Raw genomic sequence first — 19055 nt, 5'->3', positions numbered from 1 at the left:
AGTAATCTGAGCTAAAACATTTCATTGATGCTTTTTCTACATTGTGACCACTTAAAGTTTGAAATCTAGGACATTGAATATATTCAGGTAGCCACTGAAATACACTGTATAAGGCTTCATTTTATGTATTATGATTATATAAAGGTTGAAGTTAGAGTTTATAGCAGCTTCCCTGCCCCCATTTTAACAATATATGGATGTAGCCTAAGAAGCAGGATCCCTGAGTACTGGGAGAGGCAATCCTCCGTGGCTGCTGGTATCATGAATGTTCTTGCTAAGTATGCCAACGGTGCAAGGCCCCACTGGATCTTTACCCAGGACATTTCTCAGGGTTGTGTTTGCAACAAGCAACCTTGAGGGATGGAATGGCATCTTCCCCCAGATAAAAAATAGGCTTACTTCCACTTGCTATAAAGCAATGAATTCTTCAAGCTCAGTGTTCCTTGGCTGTATCATAAACTCACTGGATGTACACTATTAACATGGTATCCTTTGTGTCCCACCCATGGGACTTGGGGACATGAAAATTCAGGCCAATACAAGGAGCTTGTTGCTTGCTATGCCATGAGTTACAAAGTCTTTTGTCTTTGGCCCAAGAGTTTCGTGTCTTCTGCTAGTATCCATGAAACAGTAACAGGCTAACTTGTTAGTTTGCAAGTAGAGTAAGCTTTCAGACACACTTACTGACACTGGGTATTTGAAATCAGGTTGGAGTATTTATGGAGGCAAAAATGCACAGCAGTGATGGGATGAAAGTGAGCAGGCAAGGTGGCTAGGGTGCAACATTTAAGGAGGCACCAGTCTCAGGTCTGTGCAAGCAGCAAGTGTCAGCCCTGCACTTCTACCCCCCTGATGGTGAGTTCTTCCTTACATGTTGGAACTTAGGTGCTTTCCTTGCCTCACTCAAGTCTCAGAGCTGAGGGAAAATGCAAATTAAAACAATGATGAGATACCACTTGATTAGCAAAAATTAAAGTGTGATAAAACCAAGATAGCAAAAATTGAAGTTTGACAAAACTAAGCGTTAGCAAGGATACAAAGCCACGGGAACTCCCATTTACTATTGGTGTGAGCGGCCATTGGCATACTCACTTAGAGGACAATGCAGTATTATTAAATCAATTCGTGGAAGTCCATACTCCATGACCCAGAAATTCCACTGCTAGGTATGCCTCCTAGGGACAGTGTTTGCATATATGTACCAGGCCACATGCACAAGAATGTTTACTACAGCATCCAAAGAAAATGAATAAATTTTGTTAATTCTTTAAGAAATTAAAGTGGAAGAACTGAGGCTACGCAATATGGAAAAATCTCAAAAATATAATGTTGAATGAAATACCCAAGTGTTGAAAGATACATAGAAAATGACATCATCTATCTAAACTTTGAAAACATGTCAATATATATTGTTCATAGATAAAAACACATGTGAAAGTGTGAAAAACAAACATGATAATGCCAAATATATGAAATTTACTCCTAGCAAGGAGGGTAGACAAATGGGACAGTTGTGCACCTGGGACATCAATAGTGCCTGCCGTGTTTTATTAAAGAAAGTCCCAAGGGCAATAGGTTAAGACTGTTTAGAGAAAGCTCATGCTGGGGTATAAAGGTGCTCATTACATTATTCTCTATTATTTTGTACATGCTTGAAATATTTCATTTAAGAAGTTGGGATTCCAGAGAAAATATTTTTAAAGGGTTTTTAAAAGCGTAAGTTAAGTAACATGTTAGCTTAGGAATCTTAACAGCAAAATTGAATTGTCTACAGCCAGTCGAATGTTTTAGCCAATTTCACCCCTTTGGTTCCTCCCCAACAGGCTTCCGTGATGCACAAGGTGTCTGCCCCTCCTGGCGGAATCCTGCGTAATTTCCTCAACTACCAGGACAGACGCAAATTATTTGGATCGACCTGTTTGCAGAAAGACGAGCTCTTTAAAGCTGAGGTATTTTTGCAATCCTCCCCTCCCCCAGAATAGGGTAGTTTGGAGACGCCGTTAAGCAGAGGGGGCGCGGTGAGCTGGACTTTGCCCAGACAGTGGGTAGGATCCAGGCAGAGCCCGGGACTCACGAAGGCACGCGTAGGGGTCCGAGATGGCCTTGCGGGGGTCCCTGTAGAAGAGGGGCCTGCAGCGGTCGCAGTGCTGCCCCTCGGTGTTGTGCTGGCAGGCCTCACACACGCCCCCGCTGAGGCCGCCGCTTGCCAGGTACGCAGTCCTGTCGAAGTGGCAGCGGCTGGAGTGGCCGTTACAGCTGCATGCTGAGGAGAGAAGAGAGGGACTGAGAGGTGGGCCAAGGCCTCGGGTGGCGCAGCCCGCGCTCCCGCACTGGTCAGCGCACCCGCTCGTGCTCCGGGTCCTCCTGCCACTTCGTGTCCTTTGTATAGATGCATGAAGTGAACAAAGGCCCAACATGTGTGCTCTCAGAGGAGCTTTCCAGCACTCGGATTCTGCTCCTACGCTTTCTATAAAATGTGCTCCCCACACGTTAAATAGGTAACTTTTAAAAATCAAGTGAACAGATGTAAATCAGTTCAGTGATCTAAAGCCACAGACTGCAATATTTGTGGTGGTCATTAAAAGATACTTTTACTGACTTATACTTTGTGCAAATGAAATTTTTACATTAAATGTTCTGCATGCTCTGAGATTCTGAGAAAAGATGGCAGAGCTCAGCCGGCCCGGCCTCTCCTTCCACATGGGCAGAGCCCTGCAAGGGCTGCGTTCCGTTTTATCTCATCTGAGGCTCGGCCAATGGCCTGAAAAGAAAGGCAGGCTGTTTGGAGGAATTTGTCTTCACGGTCATGTCTGCACTGTTTGCCTTTTTCGTTCTTTTCCTGTAAACAGACTAAGGTCAGGCTGCATCTTCCTGGGTCTTGTATACTGTGACTCTCACGAATGGGGCTTTTTTTTTTTTTTTTTTAAGAGCTCTTCTAGAGACATTTCACTCCCTCATATTCTTCTTTCCCTAGTCTGGGAAAATAAATTGAATAACAAATTTGTTTGGAAGTTCATTAAAATTCAGAGGCAGCAAACATGTTAGCCAAAACAAAACCAGCATCTTATTAGCCTGAATATTTTATTTAAAACAATACAATAGCCTGTCAAACTCAATCCTGGACCTCATTTCTCCTATTATCCTACAGATGGGTTTAAGGTCATGTTCATGGAATGTATGACTATTCAGGATGACAGTACAGATCTCTGAACTAAATCTAGTGTTCACCAAATTCTTGGAGTTGCATTGTCCCTGCTGGTACTGCCATTCCATGGCCCCATTGCTCCACTGGAATGGTGCCATGAAACATGCTTACTCTCTCATTTTTAAAATTAAACTTAATTCATCATGTGAGGGTGATTCTTCTGTGTGAGATAATTGGGAACATCAGTGTATTGCACTACAGGAGCTGGAAGGACAGCTTCACCACTTTGGTGCCTGCAGGCCCAGAGAAGTGAACCAAGCGCTCCTTAAAATAAGGAAACCCAGAGCACACTCAGTCTATGTAGAGAACTGAGTTTCACCCACATCTGCAAGCGTTGTCCTGGAGGCCTGCAGCTGGTCTCCAAGGAGCGTCCTGGAAGAAGTCCTTGCATCTCTCACAGTTCGGACCATCTGTATTGTGCTGACAGACACACTGACCATGAACCTGCATTGTGCAACAAATACAGTGTTAAAAGAGGGCTTCTCCTTGGGGACGCTGGGGTTCTTTAAATGGGAAATGAAATACCAAGTAATGGTACTTCTCTGATTCTTAGTTTCCCACATGTTAATTATAGTACCAATCTTGACTATCTTTCATTATTTTCTGAACTAGCTTTAAACTTTATAAAAATTTTAAAAGTTCAGTGAACTTATAAAATACAATCTTTTTTTTTTTTAGCTTTTCTGGGTTCTAGTTTCAGGGCAGCACCTTGTGGCCCTCAATAAAAAAGGGACAGGATGGCTGGAGGGCTTGTGGGGAGTTGGGGAGGAGCGGTATGTGGGGTGGTTTAGGAGCATAAGGAAAAGAGGGAGTTAGAAAAGGGAACAAAGCTGAAGAAAGGCACGTGATTCTCCTGGATTTTCCCCAAATGCTCGAAATGGCCCACATGTAGAGAGAGAAGCTCTATTTCCAGTGAAACAGAGGCAGCTGAATGGGAAGGCGCACTAGCTTAACATGAAGCCTTGTATGATTATGCCTAATAAACAGTTTACATTTATTTAGTAGATACACTTCCTGGGGCTCTGCATAAAACTACAACGTGTCTACAGTGTCTTTTAAGGCGAGTCCCCCCAGATGAGAGAGATCACAGCCATTCCCAGTATAAGAATGCTGCTTGGATTACAATATCAGATATTGCTGAAACGCCTTAGTATTGACTATAGGGTCTTGCACACAAAAGTCCTTCAGCAGAGTTTTGTGAGAGAATGAATGTTAAATTATTAGGTGTGTGCAACAGTAATTGCTGTTTTTGCAATGACAAGTAGTCGCAAAAACAGCACTTTTGCACCAACCCGATATGATCCCTCCCCATCTAATCTCCATGCTCTACAAAACAAATGAAAAGAGGGCAAGATGAAGCCTCTTGAAATCCTAAAGTATAAATTCTGCTCACTAGTTCAGTGATGTCCACTGGCAGCAGAATCCACAAGCACCTCTGGGTGGAGGAACTGGAGGGCCCTAGGTGGGCTATCAGGGTGGGTTCAATGGAACCCACCTGAGCACAAAACTGGCACTTAGATTTGTTGATCTTCATGTGGAGTGTCTCACCTACATTCAGCACCAGGACGGTGAAAGGCAGGTAGGACAGCCCACTGCTCTCTGGGATTAATAACTCACCATTCCAGGAGGGCTGAAAACATCTCCCCGCACCTTCTGCATAGGGCTACATTCGCTAGCATGGCCATTGCAAAAGCAGCTTCCCCGAACAACCATCTCGTACAGAGCATAGTAGTATTTATTAAGGGAATCATTTTGCCTCCTTCCAAGCAAAGTATCCCCAAGGGTGTGGAGCTTGGTAAAGTTTATCCTCAGGTTTGTCAGTGTCACAAGCTCTAAAGAAAGGAAAATAATGAATCAAAGTGAATTTGAGGTGCATCAGTTCAAGGCATTCTCCTTGACTGATATACTGATATACCCTTAATATACCATAGAAAAACGATTACAGGCCTGGTGTGGTGCCTCGTGCCTGTAATCCCAGCACTTTGGGAGGCCAAGGCAGGAGGATTCCTTGAGCTCAAGAGTTTGAGACCAGACTGGGCAACATGGTGAGACCCCATCTTTACATAAAATACAAAAATTAGCCAGGCATGGTGGCACATGCCTATAATCCCAGCTACTCAGGAGGCTGAGGCACAAGAGTTGCTTGAACCCAGGAGGTGGAGGTTGCAGAGAGCTGAGCTTGTGCCACTGCACTGTAGCCTGGGTGACAGAACAAGACACTGTCTCAAGAAAATAGGAAAAAAACCAGAAAAGTACTGACAAGGAAGATGCCAAATGTGAAATTTTTAAAAAGCTGATAGGAAAAATATAAAAGAATTCGTACCTTGAATGTAGGGGCTGTAAGGGTTTTCAATTTCAAAACTGGGATCCAAAACCTTTAAAACAACCTGTAAAACAAATGTAGATAAATTTATAGCATGTTACCTGAAAATATAACTGTCAAATACACTCTTTAACCTCCCAGGCTCAATCTTACCACTTCAGCCTCCTAAGTATCTGAGACCACAGACATGCATCACCACACCTGGCTAATTTTTAAAGTTTTTTGTAGACATGTGGGTATCCCCATGTTGCCCAGGCTGGTCTCGAACTCCCAGTCTCAAGTGATCCTCCTGCCTTGGCCTCCTAAAGTGCTGGAATTATAGATGTGAGCCATCGCACTTGGCCATCAAATGCACTCTTACAGAAGAGAGCCTGATCTTATAAGAAGTCTGAACCACTGCTTCCCAGCTGGCATAGAATACAGATTATCATTTGGGTTACCATATGAATAGAAGTACCAAGAGGAAAAATAAATTAAAGGTATTCTTCAGTCATTTCTGGCTTTTTATGTACAAGTGGTTCATACAGGCAGAAATGGCAAAGAGAGCGCTTATGCTGGGTTGGGATGGAGTGATGGACAGTTGGCAAGCCATGATCAATTTGTGTCTAGTGGGGAATTCTGGAGCTGTCTTCTCCCACTAATTCTTTCTGCTCTACCAGATAAAATTATACCTGTTCAATCCCATTCACTCCAACTTTCTGCCAGGCACCAGCTTTGCTCAGAGGGATGTTCCTGGCAGATTCCCCTGGGGTGGTGATTTACAGAGCACGGGGATGAGATAGCTAATGCCAGGTTGCTGCTAGCTTACATGGCTTTGCAAGGGGTAGAAATGGGTGTTTCCTCTTCTGGGTGCTTGGGGCCATGGTGTCCCATTTAAGCTTTATCCCATGCTCACCTTCAGCTGAGCACTCGTGTGCAGGATTGCACCTAAAAAGCGTATTTAGTATTTATTATTTGGGACTCATTTCAATTTAGACACTTTCATTTTTTAAACAGCAACAGCCCAATTTACATTGCAGGAAACATTATCTACATTTTTTTCATGTAAGTTAATTACACATTTTAAAAGTTTAATTTATGTAAAATAAATACAAGGAAGGAAATGCTACCTCTCCACCAGTTGAGGGTTCAATATCCGAATATTTGGAGTCACAAACGATGTCTCCCACTCCCTGGGCCTGGCCAGATGCGATATTAGGAAAGGAGGTGGCACAGTCTTTTGCAAAATATTTGAACACTTTCCAGGTGTGTCCATAGTCTGTGGAACGTTCAACTAACATTGCAGCTGGCCGAAAAGTCTAGGAAAAATGAGTAAAAGTGAACATGTTTCACGAAGGCAGATTTTATTACCAGCTTCAGATTGTATATTTATATTTTCTAATTCTATTTTTCTAAAAGTTCTTTTTTTTTTTTTTTTTTTTTTTTCTGTTGGCTTTGTTTTTGAGAAAGGATCTCACTCCGTCACCCAGGCTGGAGTGCAGCGGCATGATCCGGCTCACTGCAGCCTCAACTTCCCAGGCCTAGGTGATTTTCTCACCTCAGCCTCCTGAGTAGCTGGGACTACAGGTACATGCCACCGTGCCCAGATAAGTTTTTTGTAGAGCCAGAGTTTTGCCATGTTGCCCAGGCTGTTCTCTGTCTCCTGGGCTCAGATGCCCACCTCAGCCTCCCAAAATGCTGGGATTACAGGTGTGAGTCACTGCGCTTGGCCAGGTCTATCTTTTAAAATCTACTACACAATATACACACCATGGTCTCTTTTCAGTATTTATGAGTACACACTTTGTCCTCATAATCTAATTACATTGTGAAAATGTTTATGGCTGTGTGAATTATTAATTGAAGAAAGATGGCATATAAATGGAAAAGCTAACATAGTTAATATTTTACAGCAATTTATTGTGATTCTCTTTGCTAAGTATGCTCTTCCTCTGGCAAACTCTTATATATCCTTCAAACCCTATCCATGAAATTTACCTTGGTTCCCCAGAGCAGATTTAGTCTCTTAAATTCCCCAGCGTTTTAAATCAATCATACCACTAATTCAGTACTTATCACTTTGTGTTAAAATTTTCTGTTTTCTTTTTCTTTTTGAGACTGAGTCTCACTCTATGACCCAGGCTGGAGTGTAGTGATGTGATCTCAGCTCACAGCAAACTTTGCCTCCCGGGTTCAAGCGATTCTCCTGCCTCAGCCTCCCAAGTAGTTGGGACTACAGGCACGTGCCACCATGCCTGGCTAATTTTATATTTTTAGTAGAGATGGGGTTTCTCCATGTTGGTCAGACTGGTCTCAAACTCCTGACCTCAGGTGTTCCACCTGCCTCGGCCTCCCAAAGTTCTGGGATTACAGGCGTAAGGCACTGCGCCTGGCCTGTATTATAATTTTCTATTATATTTATATGTTCGTATCCATGACTACATGTGAGTTCTTTGGAGACAAAGACTGGTATTTCACTTTTTAAATTTCATATTCATTTTTTCTTACCAGAACTAGCATAAAATCTGACATCAAAATTAGAATTTTCCTGAACGATTAAAGAAGCACTATAGCACAATGATTTTATCTGGCATCTGGCTAATCTTAGTTAAGACTCTTTAATTTTGCTTTTGCTCTTGACCACAACCTTTCCATATTCACCTAAATAACTCCCAAATCCTGCCCTTCTCTCCTAAAAATTATCTTGTGGTTCTTATTACCCCAGTTCTGGGAGTTTTCCTTTCCTCTGTGCCTTCTATTTTTTTTTTTTTAAATCATATAGTCATGGTCATTGATTTTTTTTCTTCATGTAAGAGTCAAAGCTCAGGTGGCAAAGCTCAAGTCTGAACTTATTCTGTTTTTGTTCACTGCAAGGAAGCAAGGAAGTAAAATTCCAGATAAACACTGAGCATTTGGGGAATAGATAAAAGAGGCGCAGCAGGCCTATTCATCTTACCTTAAAGGTCAAGATAAGGTGGCTGAACCGAAATAATGCCTCTAAGTTCAGTCTGATGCTGACATGATCAAGACCTAAAGAAAAATCCAGAAAGAAGAAAATCAGTGATTTTGAGAGACTCCTGCTTATCATGTTAATTCCCCACTGTGGCTGATCTGTAATAAAATCCTTTTGATGCCACAAGGCTGGTGGTCTCTCTTCCCAGTCTGTTGGAGTGGTGTCTCATGCCACTCCAAGCCCAGGAGGTCTGGAAAGCAGGATAGGCTTCATGCTGACTGTGCCCACATCCGTGTTTTAGTGCCAACACACATGGCCACTATGTGGCAGCATTACATATGACCAAGAGAGTTTCGGGACATTTGCCCTAGATGGAAAGAGAGAAAGTGAGGGTTCATTTCCTTGTGCTGAAATCTTCACTACACGTAAACATGAGCTAGCTAGCCAGAGGATAGTAAAAATCAATGCACCTGTTTCTTCCAAGAGCTGCTAACAGTCATTTGAACCATAATTTCATTGTCACCTGGCATACAACCCAGCTTGGAATATTCCCCTTGGAGTAGGGACTTGTGGGCTCCTCTGTAGCTGAGGAGGTGGCAGAGGTATCCTGGTCAGGGATTTGCACTGAGCTAGTTGTCATCCATCTCCAGCACAGACGTGGGGTATCAGCCCTAACCTGGACACAAAAGCATCCCAGATCTCTCTAGAGCAGCACTGTCCAACAGAAATAGAATGTGAGTCATGTATGTAATTTTAAATTTTTTAGCAGCCACATTAAAAAAGTGAAAAGAAACAGATAAATTTATTTGTAATAATATACTTAAGCCCACATATTTAAAAGTTATTTCAACATATAATCAATATTGTAAAAATTAGTGATTTTTTTAAGACAGAGTCTCGCTCTGTCCCCCAGGCTGGAGTGCAGTGGCAGGATCTTGACTCACTGCAATCTCTGCCTCCCAGGTTCAAGGGATTCTCCTGCCTTAGTCTCCCGAGTAGCTGGGACTACAGGCTTGCTCCACCATGCCCAGCTAATTTTTATCTTTTTAGTAGAGACAGGGCTTTGCCATGTTGGCCAGGTTGGTCTCGTCTCAAACTCCTGAGCTCAAGTGATCTGCCCGCCTTGGCCTCCCAAAGTGCTAGGATTACAGGTGTGAGTCACCACACACTGCCAGATAATTAGTAATTCTTTATTATACATTTTCTCCCAAAACTATGTCTTAGAAAGAAGTCTGGGATGCTTTTATACTTCCAGCCCATCTCAATTTGGATTAGACACATTTCAAGTGCTCACACTGGACAGTGTGGCTTCAGATGACAGTGGCTGGACTGCAGTGAATCAGGACTCAGCCTAGATTTCTAAGGTGAAAAGCTCAGGGACGTGTTTGCTGCTAAGTGGCAGCCACATTGCAGGCTGTGTGTCAAGGGTCCTAACCCTTTCTAGAAAGTACATCTGTCCCTCTCTCTAAGCTGCTTGGTTCCAAATCCTTGTTCTATGTCATTGGCTTGGACAGAGGGACATTGCCTTTGTGAGGATATGTGGAACAAATGTTAGATGTGAGGGTTCAAAACAGCCATTAAGCAAAAATGGCACCATTCATCAGGAGGACAGGTGGCTATGGAAAAAAAAATGCCTGACATTCATTAAGGAGATTCCAGCTTGACATCAATAACTAGGATCCAAAATGAAATGGCATTTAGTAGCACCAGTCAATCATTGGTCAAGCGGATGACATAAATAAAACAGCCTCATATTATACTTGCCTGAAACTATCTTATCTATTATGATTATTCCCACACTCCCTTCTAGTGGTCTAAAATCTAAAGGAAATACATATTATCTATTCTCTACAGGAGTCTGCAGAGAATAGAGGAATTATAGTCCAAAGGTCAAAGTGCAACACATAGCAATGTAGTGAATGAAATCATTTTGGGGGACTCAGGAAAACTGAAGAGTTCTAGACTAGTGTTAAAGAGGGGTCATCAAGAGTAGGCAAGCCTGCATTAGACAAGGCCAGCCTGTGTGGACGTACATTTGCGCACATGAGGCCCATGGCCAGGGGTGAGACATGAGGATCCCTGATCAGGTCCACTTTTATAGCGAGCATCTAGGAATCCAGAGGGTCAGCGCCAACGTAGGCTCAATATCACAACTATTCACAAAGAGAGAAGGGCATACATCCAGGAAAGAAAGAACTTCAGTCTGTAGCCAGCTCTCCTTTCAATTCGGAGATTTTACTTTGGCTTACAGTAAGAAGCAAAATGTTCTTTTTCTCTTTCCCTTCATGTGTTGAAGGAAAAAGCATTTGGTGCTAACTCTCAGACTTTCACTGGCGTTATTCATTCGGTTTACATCAGAGTGTTTTGTATTAGGCTTAATTTACCAAGCTTCATAAACTTTATTTATTTTTTTTTTTACAAAGAACAAAAGGATGCAGCGATATTTTCTTCCCCCACATGGAGAGAGTGAAAAATTCTGAGTTATGTGCTTAATGTACACTTTAATTTTCCTGTAAAAGAAAGTATTCTTGTTAAAATGAAAAAAAAAATTATTCTTCTATGGGATTCTACATTCTTGCAGGATACTGTTCCATTCTAATATAATACTTTACTGTGACATTATTAAAACCATACAAGGAAGAGAATGTCATATTAAAATATTGAAGAAATAAACAACTGGAAAGGAACTTAAATCATACCGTTTTCAGATTGCCACCATTTCTTTTCTCTGTCTGCTTCAAAATTTACAATGACATTCTCAATGGTGTGGCTGTTGGGTTGGGCGTATGGATCATATGGATATCTAGAGTCACAGATGAAGCATTTTTGTTCCCCCTGGAAAACACCATCATTAAAATTAAAAATAAAAACTGGAATTACTTATTGTTAGTCTAAATTAAAGGCAAGCTGTACTTACTATATTTGTCTTCCAAACTGGCTAAAAATAAAAGGCAGAGGAAATAACAAGACATCAAAATTTCCATCAGTAGGTGCCTAAGTACAACAACAAACTAAACTATTACCTAAAATTTTATAAATGTATACATTTGGACTTAAAATGCAAATTTATGTAAAATGAATTTTCTGTCATATAAGAGGCAAAGGATGTGGAAGTTATTTTAAACTATACACAACTAACATGAAGAAATAAAAAATTGGAAATAGTCCTCTTAAAAGGTCTTAGTGAATCAGAACTAGTTTTGCTCAGGATGGTTTTTTTTTTAGACAATCTCACTCTGTCACTGAGGCTGGAGTGCAGTGTTGCAATCTCCTGGGTTCAAGAGATTCTTGTGCCTCAGTCTCCCAAGGAGCTAGGATTACAGACACGCACCACCACACCTGGCTATTTTTTTGTATTTTTAGTAGAGACAGTGTTTCAGCATGTTGGCCAGGCTGGTCTTGAACTCTTGGCTTCAGGTGATCTGCCCTCCTCGGCCTCCCAAAGCAGTGGAATTACAGGTGTGAGCCACCACGCCCAGCCTGCTTAGGATAGATTTTTGAAGGTTACAACAGCAAAGACTGGCCTTTGAGCTTGCTTAATTTAATGCATCTACTTATAGCCATACTCAAAACTCCTAAGGGGCTCTACAAGGATTTCCAAAGGCCTGTCAGCGGCCTGCAGTTATTCCTGGTTAATACTCACGGGACTCTGAAGGAGCAATTGTGCAAAGCTTCCAGGAAGTGGGGGCGGATCATTATAAGCTTCTGTGCAGGAAATTGCCTACAACAGCATAGGTGCTCAGCTGGTGTTACTCAGCACACATTGCTCGTATGTGTTCATCATGGTTCACAAAGCCCAATATGAGCTGGCCATGGCCACCTCTTTGCTTTCATGTCCACCTGGCTTTTCACTCACTTGACTCCGGCTACACTTGCTTCTTGCTATTTTTTAAGCACTTAGAAGAGTTCAAGCTGTTCTTCCTCCCAGCTATTCTTATCCCCTGGCTCCTTCTCTTCTTTCAGGCCTCTGTTTAAATGCCTTCACTTCAAAGAGCCTTTCCCCAACTACCCTATCTAAAATGCCACCACCTTTTCACCCCCATGGCCCTCTACCACTCTCTATTTTTTGTCCCACTTTCTATATTTCCTAAGCCCTTATCACTACTTGAGACTATATTATACAGTTGTTGGTTTATTGTCTTTCTCCATAATGAGAATCAAAACCGAATGAGGCAAGGACTTGGTTTTGCTTATTGCTGTATCCCCATTACCTAGAATAGTGTGTGGTACATAGTAGATGTTCAATAAAATTTATTGAATAAATGCAGGATGATTTTAAGGATTATTTCAGCTACAGTCTGTCAAAACAAATCAGCCCTTCAAGAGATTCATATAATGAGTGTATTTCAGCATCATTGGTCACTATAGGCCTTATTGTTGAAGAAAGCCAAAATGCCCTTTGAAAATTAAGGCAAAATTAATACTAAATAAATTTTGCATAGGGGTAAGCTCATCCTAGTGACCAGTAGAAAACTTTGTGATTTTATCAAAAGTGATAAAAATTCAAATAATTTCCAATAATACTATGGAAATTACTCAAGAAAATGTTTAATTTCAGGGCTGTGGGCCATTTTTTGATTACCATTTTAGAGGTATAATCTTTGATGAGGTTGGCTTCAGAGGATGCTTCGTTGTGGCCACCAAATGTGAGTTCCATCTTGGATAGCTTGATAGGTCAATGTTGACTGGAAGCTTCTGAACAAAATGTTTTGCTTGGTAGCTCTTTCTTAGATAACAGATGGGGAAAAAATTCATCCTCCACGCTGCACGAATGTTTGTCTAGACTAGTGGTTGTAGCCCCTCCTATAATACACTTTGTCAGCCTGAAATATTTTGAGATTTTTTTTCCAGCTCTAAGCTTTCTAAGATTTCTATCATTCTCTAGACAAAAGAAGCCTCCACAGTTGGAGTTACTTCGATTTTTGGTGGTATAACTTTGAGATGTAAGAACACCAATTTCTGGCAGGGCGAGGCAGCTCATGCCTGTAATCCCAGCACTTTGGGAGGCTGAGGTGCGCAGATCACAAGGTCAGGATCAAGACCATCCTGGCCAACTTGGTGAAACTCCATCTTTATTAAAATACAAATAATTAGCTGGGCGTGGTAGTGCATGCCTGTAGTCCTAGCTGCTTGGGAGGGTGAAGCAGGGGAATCGCTTGAACCCAGGAAGCGGAGGTTACAGTGAGCCAAGATCATGCCACTGCACTCCAGCCTGGTGACAGAGCAAGACTCTGTCTAAATAAAAAAAAAAAAAAAAAAAAAAAAAGGAACACCAGTTTCTAATTATCATCAGAGTATGTTGGCTCAGGCAACAATAAGCAAATACCAGTGGCTATAGAACAAGATGGGTGGCACTTGTGTTGGAAAGTGGTAGTGCCTCATGCCTGTAATCCTGACATTTTGGGAGCCTGAGGGGGGCAAATTGCTTGAGCCCAAGAGTTCGAGACCAGCTTGGGCAACATAGTGGGAATGGTCTCTATAAAAATATCAAAAATTAGCAGGGCATGGTGGTGCTTGCCTACTCCACCAGTAGGTGGAGGCGGAGGTGAGAAGATCACCTGCCTGGAAGGTTGGGGCTGCAGTGAGCTGTGAACGTGCTACTCATGCCAGCCTGGGCGACAGAGTGAGACTGTATCTCAAAAATAAATAAAGAGTTGAGAACCACTTCTTTGTCCAGAGCACCTGGACTTAGTAGTCACCTGCCCAGAGTTGAGCAGAACTTCCACCATGTAATTTCCTTGAACATGAAGATAATTTGCTTTCTTACACAAGTACTTCCCAAACTTAGAACAGTGCTACGCACCCAAGTATTGTCTCCACTTATTTATAATAATCACCTTTTACTAGAAACCGATTTGAATACAAAGCATTTCCCAGAGACTTAAACAAGTTGCTTTAAGTGAACAATACATGGAAAAGCCTGGACCACTAACATTAGGCTTATGTCCAACTTCCTTCCTGCACATCCTCTTATTTAAGGGGTGGACGTGATTACCTCAGGGTTTTCGGTAGGGACGATACTCACATGACCTTGGATGCTTGTTCTGTTGCCAGTACATGGAGAGGAAAAGACACCTGAAAAGCCGCTGATCCTTTTATAAAACTGATCTTTAAGGGGAAAAGGCACAAAAATATGTCCACATTGGGAATTTATGAATTTTGGACAGTACAGCTTCCAAGTGGTATTATGATGTTGCTGTACCATCAACTCAGTTCTTTACCTTCTCTATCTCTAGCTAAGGCAGAGCAATGAGGACTCATGTTCAGCACAATGGCAGCAGACCCTGGTGATCCTTAATCTTCATTAAATGAGTCAAATATGTTTGCTCTATGGGAGCGACTGGTAGCCAAGTATACCAGTAAATTTATAGCAATGCCCTACAAAGACTGAACCAAAAAGACTTTACATTTCATTCTGAGGGTAACGAGAAATGGAAATTAAACAGATCTTCCTTATTTTGATTAGTCAAGGTTTCCTGGACTTTGAATTATATGAGAGTTGGCCTTCTTTATGTGTGGGTTCCATATTTGTGGATTCAACCAACCAAGGATTGAAAATATTTGGGAAAAAATAACAATAAAACAATAACAGGCTAGGCCTGGTGGCTTTGCCTGTAATCCCAACAACTCAGGAGGCTGAGGTGGGAAGATTGCTTGAGGCCAGCAGTTCAAGACCAGCCTGGACAACACAGTGAGACCCTGTCTCTAAAAAAAATCAAAATTAAAATTAGCCAGGTGTGGTGGTACATGCCTGTATTTTTAGCGACTTCAGAAGCTGAGGTACACTCCAGCCTGGGCAATAGGGTGAGACCCCTGCCCCTAATGAAATAAAAAATAAAAATAAATAACAATAAAACAATAGAAATAACACAAATTTTAAGATGTAGTGTAACAATTATTTATATAACATTTATATTAATATTAGGTATTACAAGTAATCTAGAAATTATTTAAAGTACAGGGGAGGGTACATGTCAATACTATGCCATTTCGGAGCAGGGACTTGAGCATACATGGATTTCGGTGTTGGGGGGAAGGGTCCTGGCACCAATCTCCCTTGGATACTGAGGGACAACTGCACCAGTGTCTCCGTTGTTTAGGAAGGAATGTTGTCTTCTTCTTTAATGTCTGATTAGTGCCAGATGTACCGAACAAATCTACGTCCTTGATTAAATAATGACCCATCAAATAAACAAGGCGCCAACCTACCTCCAGGTAACTGAGAATGCAGTATTTCTGGGCTCTGCTCAGCCCACAGGTAGAAGAAGCCGTAAGCTGCGTGTTGCGGCCCACCAGGAGATCGCCAGTCGTGGGATGACAGGCACCTCTGTTGCAGTCATCTTGAGCTTCCAAGTAACTGAGCCACCCTTGAACACAACAGAAACAGCTTACACAGATGGCAGTCTAAGAATAGCACAGGGCCTGCAGAAACAACTAGTTAAAGTGGTAAGTTATATTATTTATTTAGCACTGACCAAAGATGTATCAGACTTTTAAGTTTATTAATAGATGAGAAATGGTCCCTACTTTGCTTGCTAGGTGGCATGAGGTGTAGTAACTCTTGGAGTCTCAGTTTTTTCAACATACAGATTTGGATTAAAGATAAATACTAAAATGTGTTGAACTGAATTCCATATCAGCAGGATTCTCCATCAAAAGGAAATGCCAAAAACAATACTTTTGAAAGATACTGCATTCTGTATCGCTCTCCTAGATATTACAACGGACACCTGCATATGAAAGTCTGAGAAATGCTTCCATGAAAAAAAAAAAACGAACAAATCAAACCTCTTTAGAGTTGTTTAGTTTAGCATTTCCCAAATTTATTTCACCATGAAAGGCACTGTTCATTCAAATCAGGTTAACATTTTGTACAATATGAGGAAAACACTTGGGAAATGCTAAATTCGATTTCCTTTAAGTGTCTTCCAGTATTAGAAACCCTCTGAATTTTGCCAGGGCAAACTGGCTTATGCCTGTAAATCTCGGCGCTTGGGAGACTGAGGTGGGAGGACTGCTGGAAATCAGGAGTTCAAGACCAGCCTCCTCAACATAGTGAGACTCTATCTCCACAAAAAATCAGAAGAAATTAGCCAGGTGTGGTGGTGCATGCTTGTAGTCCCAGCTACTCAGGAGGCTGAGGCAGGAAGATAGCTTGAGCCCAGGAATTCGAGCCTGTAGTGAGCTATAATTGTGCCATTGCAGTCCAGCCTGGAGGACAGAGCAAGACTCTATCTCACAAGCAAAACCAAAAACAATCCTATCATTTTGGAAGTGGGGAGGTCAACATGTCTTACTTAGAGACTGAATTTAAAGTTAAATGTCAGGAATTAAGTTATAAATCCGTATACTCCAGAAAATTTCATAAATTACCTATATAGTACAACATACATGGTTTTGTGTAGACAAATCCTAATATAACATTTGAGAACCATCAAGTTAGATAAAGAAGGAAACAAAGGAAACACTACATGCAAATGAGCAAGGATTCCAATCATTCTGAGTTAAGATAACTGTTAAACATCTGTATGGGCATGAGGGGTGAGTAGGGTCATCTGAAATATTTCTTCCCTGCAGAGCTTGTTCCATCATGTTAACTATTACACTTTGGTAAGCAATAATTTATTAATGGATTTGTTAATTGTTGGGAAGACTGAATAAAACAAAGTGGAATCTTACTGGGGGTTAAGATCTAAAGTTAACACAAAGTTAAACATACATATAATGAGACTTTACTGTAGTATTTTGTGGGTAGCTACTTATGTTACAGGAAAGGGGTCCTGATCCAGACCTCAAGTGAGGGTTCTTGGACCTCATGCAAGGAAGAATCAGGGTGAGTCCATACCGTATAGTGAAAGCGAGTTTATCAGGAAAGTAAAGGAAAAAGAGAATGGCTACTCCATAAACAGAGCAGCCCCGAGGGCTGCTGGTTGTCCGGTTTTTTACAGTTCTTTCTTGATGGTATGCTAAACAAGGGTGGGTTATTCATGCCTCCCCCTTTTAGACCATATAGGGTAAGTTCCTGATGTTGCCATGGCATTTGTAAACTGTCATGGCGCTGATGGGAGTGTAGCAGTGAGGATGACTAGAGGTCACTGTAGTAGCCATCTTGGTTTTGATGGGTTTGGGCTGGCTTCTTTACTGCAGCCTGTGTTACCAGCAAGGTGTTTATGACCTGTATCTCATGTTGACCTCCTATCTCATCCTGTGACTTAGAATGCCTTAACCATCTGGGAATGCAGCCCAGTAGGTTTCAGCCTCATTTTACCCAGCTCCTATTCAAGATGGAGTTGTTCTGGTTCACATGCCTCTGATATTTACAGAAATAGTTTTATTTCTTTTTTAAAAAAAACTACGTATGCAAAGGACAGTATAATTTTATTGTTAATTCAATTAAAGCATGAGAATCCTGTTTGATTCTGGAGGCCAAATCTAAGCACTAGTTTTCTCTTTATTGCAATTCAAAATGATAGTGATAATTTTGTAGATGTAAAATAGCCTCTAGATGGAAGGGCAGAGGACCTAGAATGGCCAAAACATTTTGAAAAAGAAAAATAAAGGCGAAAGAATAGCTCTTCCCAATATGAAGGCTTACTAGGCTACAATATAGAAGAGACTGTGATACTGGCAGAGGAATAGGCACATAGATCAATGGAACAGAATGGAGAACCCAGAAATAGACCAACACAAATATGTCCAATGGATTTTTGAGGTGCAAATGCAACTCAATGGAGGAAGAATAGCCTTGTCAATAAATGGTGCTGGAGCAATTGGATCCACAGGCAAAAAAAGAAAGAAAAAGAAAAAATGAACTGCAAGCAAAACCTCACATCTTATACTAATATTAATTAAAAATTGAACATAGGCTTAAATGTAAAATGTGAAACTATAGAGCTATAAAACTCTTATAAAACATAGGAGGAAATCTTGCATTTAGGGCTGGGTGAATAATTCTTAGAATTGTCAAGAAAAACATGATCCATACAAGGAGAATTTAGAAAATTGGACCTTGTCAAAATACTTGCAAACCACATATCCAACAAAGCTCTTATACTCAGAATTTAACAAGAGCTTTCAAAACTCAACATTTTAAAAAAAAGATCAAATGAGCAAACGGCAAGCGACATGAATGGAACATTTTACTGAAGAAGATACACAGATGGCAAATAAACACATGAAAGGAGGTTCAACATCATTAGCCACTGGGGAAACGCAAATCAAATCACAATGAGATATCACTACACACTGATCATAATAGCAAAGAAATAAAAATAGTGGTAACACCAGATGCTAGAAATGATGTGAAGATCCGGCATACATTGCTGGTGGGCATGAAGAATGTTACAGGCACTCCCAGGAAGAGTATGGTAGTTTCTTACAAAACTAAGCAGGTGCTAATCGTGCAACCCAGCAAGGAAACTCTTGAGTATTTATCCCAGAGAAATTACAACTTATGTTCACACAAAAACCACATACAAATGTCCACAGCATCTTTATCTGTAATAATCAAAAACTGGAAACAACCCAATGTCCTTTATTGGGTGAAGAGTTAAATCAAGTGTGGTAGGTACATCTATACCATGGAGCCTAGCAAA

General features: G+C 41.3%; 1 protein-coding gene across 1 annotated transcript in view; it reads right to left on the bottom strand.

Moving 5' to 3' along the window:
- LAMB4 (laminin subunit beta 4) overlaps positions 1-17052 on the bottom strand; it is a 98564-nt gene extending 81512 nt beyond the window's left edge. The window contains exons 1-9 of the mRNA XM_032275900.1: positions 16932-17052; positions 15670-15827; positions 11160-11295; positions 8464-8537; positions 6638-6826; positions 5529-5592; positions 4823-5037; positions 3529-3649; positions 2075-2263 (exon numbers count right to left, since the gene is read on the bottom strand). Coding sequence (XP_032131791.1) covers positions 2075-2263; positions 3529-3649; positions 4823-5037; positions 5529-5592; positions 6638-6826; positions 8464-8537; positions 11160-11295; positions 15670-15827; positions 16932-17052 — 1267 coding nt within the window. The remainder of the gene's footprint in view (positions 1-2074; positions 2264-3528; positions 3650-4822; positions 5038-5528; positions 5593-6637; positions 6827-8463; positions 8538-11159; positions 11296-15669; positions 15828-16931) is intronic.
- Between the last annotated feature and the right edge of the window lie 2003 nt (positions 17053-19055).

Source organism: Sapajus apella, unplaced genomic scaffold (genome assembly GCF_009761245.1).
Source record: "Sapajus apella isolate SASKATOON/1434 unplaced genomic scaffold, GSC_monkey_1.0 scaffold7, whole genome shotgun sequence".
NCBI lineage: Eukaryota > Metazoa > Chordata > Mammalia > Primates > Cebidae > Sapajus > Sapajus apella.
The sequence above is the reverse complement of the archived record's forward strand: the minus strand, read 5'-3'. Positions and strand labels throughout refer to the sequence as shown.